A 3,319-nucleotide genomic window follows, 5' to 3' on the forward strand; every position below is an offset into this window, starting at 1 on the left:
ATAAAAGTTAACCTTCCTCTTGTTTTAGATTTCTGTTAACATCTCTTATAATAATAAGAGCTGTCAAATACACTAAAAACAAATATATCATCTATTTTCTTTCCTATCTATTGATTACCTTGTTGTGCTTCCTAATCAATGAAAATATATCTTTTAAATAATTTTGTTGAGGACATCTGAGCCTAAATTTCATTTTTTTTTTTTTTAAATGGTAAAATGTGGGAAAGCTTGATATGAAACATATTTTTAATAATTGTTAACTACATATGTGTAGAACTGTAACATGGTTCCCCAGTTTTGAAGTTTTCAAGTCAATTACAATTCCAAAGTCAATTTTCCGAACTTAATTACAATTTCATTATGATTACGACAGTAACTGATATTTCAAATTTCACCAAAAATGTCATTACTTATCAATTACGCGATTACACAAATATAATTGACCCTAACCCTGATGTGGAGTTCATGTTCGCTATACCTCAGCGAGGTTACAAACGTAAGAAAACCCAAAGCAGCCGTCCACTACCATCGTTTATGTCAGTTTTTTTTTAATTTTCAAAGTGACTTCCGCTAACAGAACACCTCTCGTAATTATAACCAGTGTGATTAGCTAATTATAATAACATTAACAATAGTACAATAAAGATAACACTTGATTTTAAAAAAAAAAGAAGAAAAAAACAAAAGGAGTCAAACTTGATAAAAACCCAAAATGAAAAACACTTATCATAATAGATTTGTTTTTAAAAGAGATCTATCATTTTCTCTATTTTTTCCAACACTTTTCCCTTCTTCAAAAAAATCCAACCTCTTCGCTGTTCGCTGGCCCCGCCCCCTCTCCATCCTCTTGGCTTCAACGAGCATGGCTTACCTTTAAAAAAAAAAAAAAAACATACAAACAAAAAAAACACTCGGCAATGCCCGTGGTCCGCTAAAGTTCCCTGCTGCCGTGAAATCCACCCGCACAGGAAAACACTGAGATACAGAAGTGAAATAATCCACTGCGGAGGGCACAAAAAAGTCCTCATCCAGAAAGTCGGATGTGATGGCGTGAGAAATTCCCAACAGCGTCCGGGCGCTGGGGTCGGGCTACATCCTGGAGTTCCATCGCCAAACAGAATCATTCATACACAACGTAAGTGTCTTGTACAAAAATGTAGCATTTTTTTCTTCAGTAATCTATGGGCACAAGTAGTAGTAATAGTAGTCATAGGCATAGCAATAATGGTAAAGGTTCAGTTGTTTTGATTGGTTTGTCATTAAAGTTGAAAATGAGTGAAAGCTCAAGACTTCCAGGGGGCGTGCAGCACAATTTATTCATCAAACAAACATACGGACTCCAAAAGCTGTTACCATTATTACCGCTATGACCATTATTATTAGCACTTTGCCAAAGTTGTGTCCTAAAAACTAAGAGGAACCCCAGTTGTTGACCCTGTGTGCATGAGTGTGACGAGAGGGAGAAAAGTTTTTGGCTACAAAAGAGTTTCAGATCAAAATAATTCCACCGTAGTTCCTTTTATAGCTCCTTTCCCACGGCGGCGGTGGTATCCCTTTAAGGTGTGTCCTCGCACATTGTCCAGAGAAAGTAGCCCAAGCCAAACTGGGATACGAAAACAGCTTCACGCCTTTGATATATTCATTCCTCAGACGCAGTCGTCCGTCAGAAGCTTGATAAAGACTCTTTATAATTTATTTCTTTGAGTGAAAATATATTTACGGTATATATAATATGTATGTTCAGTCTTTTTTAAATAATCTCTTTTCATCCTCGAAGACGCGGGGTGTCTCTCCTGCCGCGCTCCGTTTCTCTCCTGTGAAGACAACGGCCTCCAGTAAAAGTGTGAAAGGGAGGAAAGTGAGACAATGAGAGCGAAAGCACGCCTCAGAAAACACAATAGTTATCTTGTCCTGCAGAGTGGCCCTCTGTTGCCTGGACGGCACCGCCATCTGCTCCAGTTTAGCTTCTTTCTAGCGGTTGGTGCATCGTGGAGAACCTGGGACAGTACGACAAGGCCGAATCATTGTTTAACGCTCAAATATATACACTCAAGGTGTTTGGTAATTAATCCTCGATGCTTGGACAGCTTTAATTTGTGGCTGAATTTGTATTATTTGCACTTAAAACACTTTTGTCCCACTTTCGTCATACTTGGCTCTCTACGGCATTCTTTCTCCATCGTCGACCATCATCTTTGCTCAAATTTGAGTCTCTTGCACGTTTTCTTTGGAGCCGCTCTTAAAGAGTAGTGGCTCGTTCTGGCCTTTCCCCATCAGGCCTTTCAGAGAACTGTGGAGGCCTAGCTGGGGCAGGGGGACGGAGGACGGCAAGGTGCCGCCCATGGACATCCCACCTCCTACAGAGGTAGGTATCTGGGAACAAGACATGTTCTGTAACTGAGAGCATGAGGACGGGTTGTTGTTGTTGTTCATGCCCAAACCCGAGCCAGCGCCGATGCCCAGACTCATCATGTTGTTGTTGAAGTGATGCGTTTTGTAGTAGTGGTTGATGTGCTCCGATCGGCTCAGGTTGGGCAGAGTGACAATCTCCGGGTGGTGCAATCTGAGAGTGTGTCCGCCTCCGATTCCGCTGCTCCCTCCCTGCGTCACAGTGGAGCCGCCTGAGAGGCCGCCGCCCCGTCCGCTGGCCCCAGTGCCCAGTTCGTCCTCAACATTGATGATCTCGATTGCACGAGCAGGGCCGTGGTGCTTGTGCAGCTGGTGTTGCTTCCTCAGCTTGTAGAACACCACCAGCATCACCGCTGCCATGAAGGTGATGGCTACAAAGCAGCCGATGATGATTTTCGTGGTCTTCATTACATCGTCGAGGCCTGAAAATCCCGGCTCAGTGATCGGCACAGTGAACGTTGGTCGAGTCGCACGAGGAGAAGAGGACGGCCAGGCGACGGGCAGAGAGGAGTCTGTGGTGGGGATGCCATCGGGCCACAAGTCTGAGGGAGTCGGACCGGGATTGACGCGGATGAAGGTCTCGTTGATGGAGACCAATGCATAATCATTTCCTCCTGCAGCCTCCACTGTTTCCACGGTAACAGTTGTGAAGTAGGTGTAGTTGACGCTGGCGTCAGCCGCGGTGACATTGAGGACGGCAGTTGCCGTCGTGTTGCCGGCCGCGTTGGTGACCATGCAGGTGTACTGGCCCGTGTCGCGCAGGGTGACGTTGGTGAAGTTGAGCGTGCCGTCGTGCAGGACGGAAATCCTCACCCGGTACGAGCCGTGTGTCATCAACGTTCCGTTGGGGGTGATCCAGTTGACCGATGTGGTGGACGTGCTCGTGCGACATTTGAGCTCAGCGGCCATG

The 3,319-nt window shown here is 44.7% G+C and overlaps 1 protein-coding gene across 1 annotated transcript in view; it reads right to left on the reverse strand.

The window, feature by feature from the left end:
- Positions 1-480: 480 nt before the first annotated feature.
- Positions 481-3,319, reverse strand: part of lrrc4ba (leucine rich repeat containing 4Ba) — a 64,144-nt gene continuing 61,305 nt past the window's right edge. Inside the window, exon 3 of the mRNA XM_028455308.1 lies at positions 481-3,319. This exon is cut by the window's right edge and continues 836 nt beyond it. Within this exon, the coding sequence (XP_028311109.1) occupies positions 2,200-3,319 (1,120 nt within the window). The 3' untranslated portion in view covers positions 481-2,199.

Source organism: Gouania willdenowi, chromosome 8 (genome assembly GCF_900634775.1).
Source record: "Gouania willdenowi chromosome 8, fGouWil2.1, whole genome shotgun sequence".
NCBI lineage: Eukaryota > Metazoa > Chordata > Actinopteri > Blenniiformes > Gobiesocidae > Gouania > Gouania willdenowi.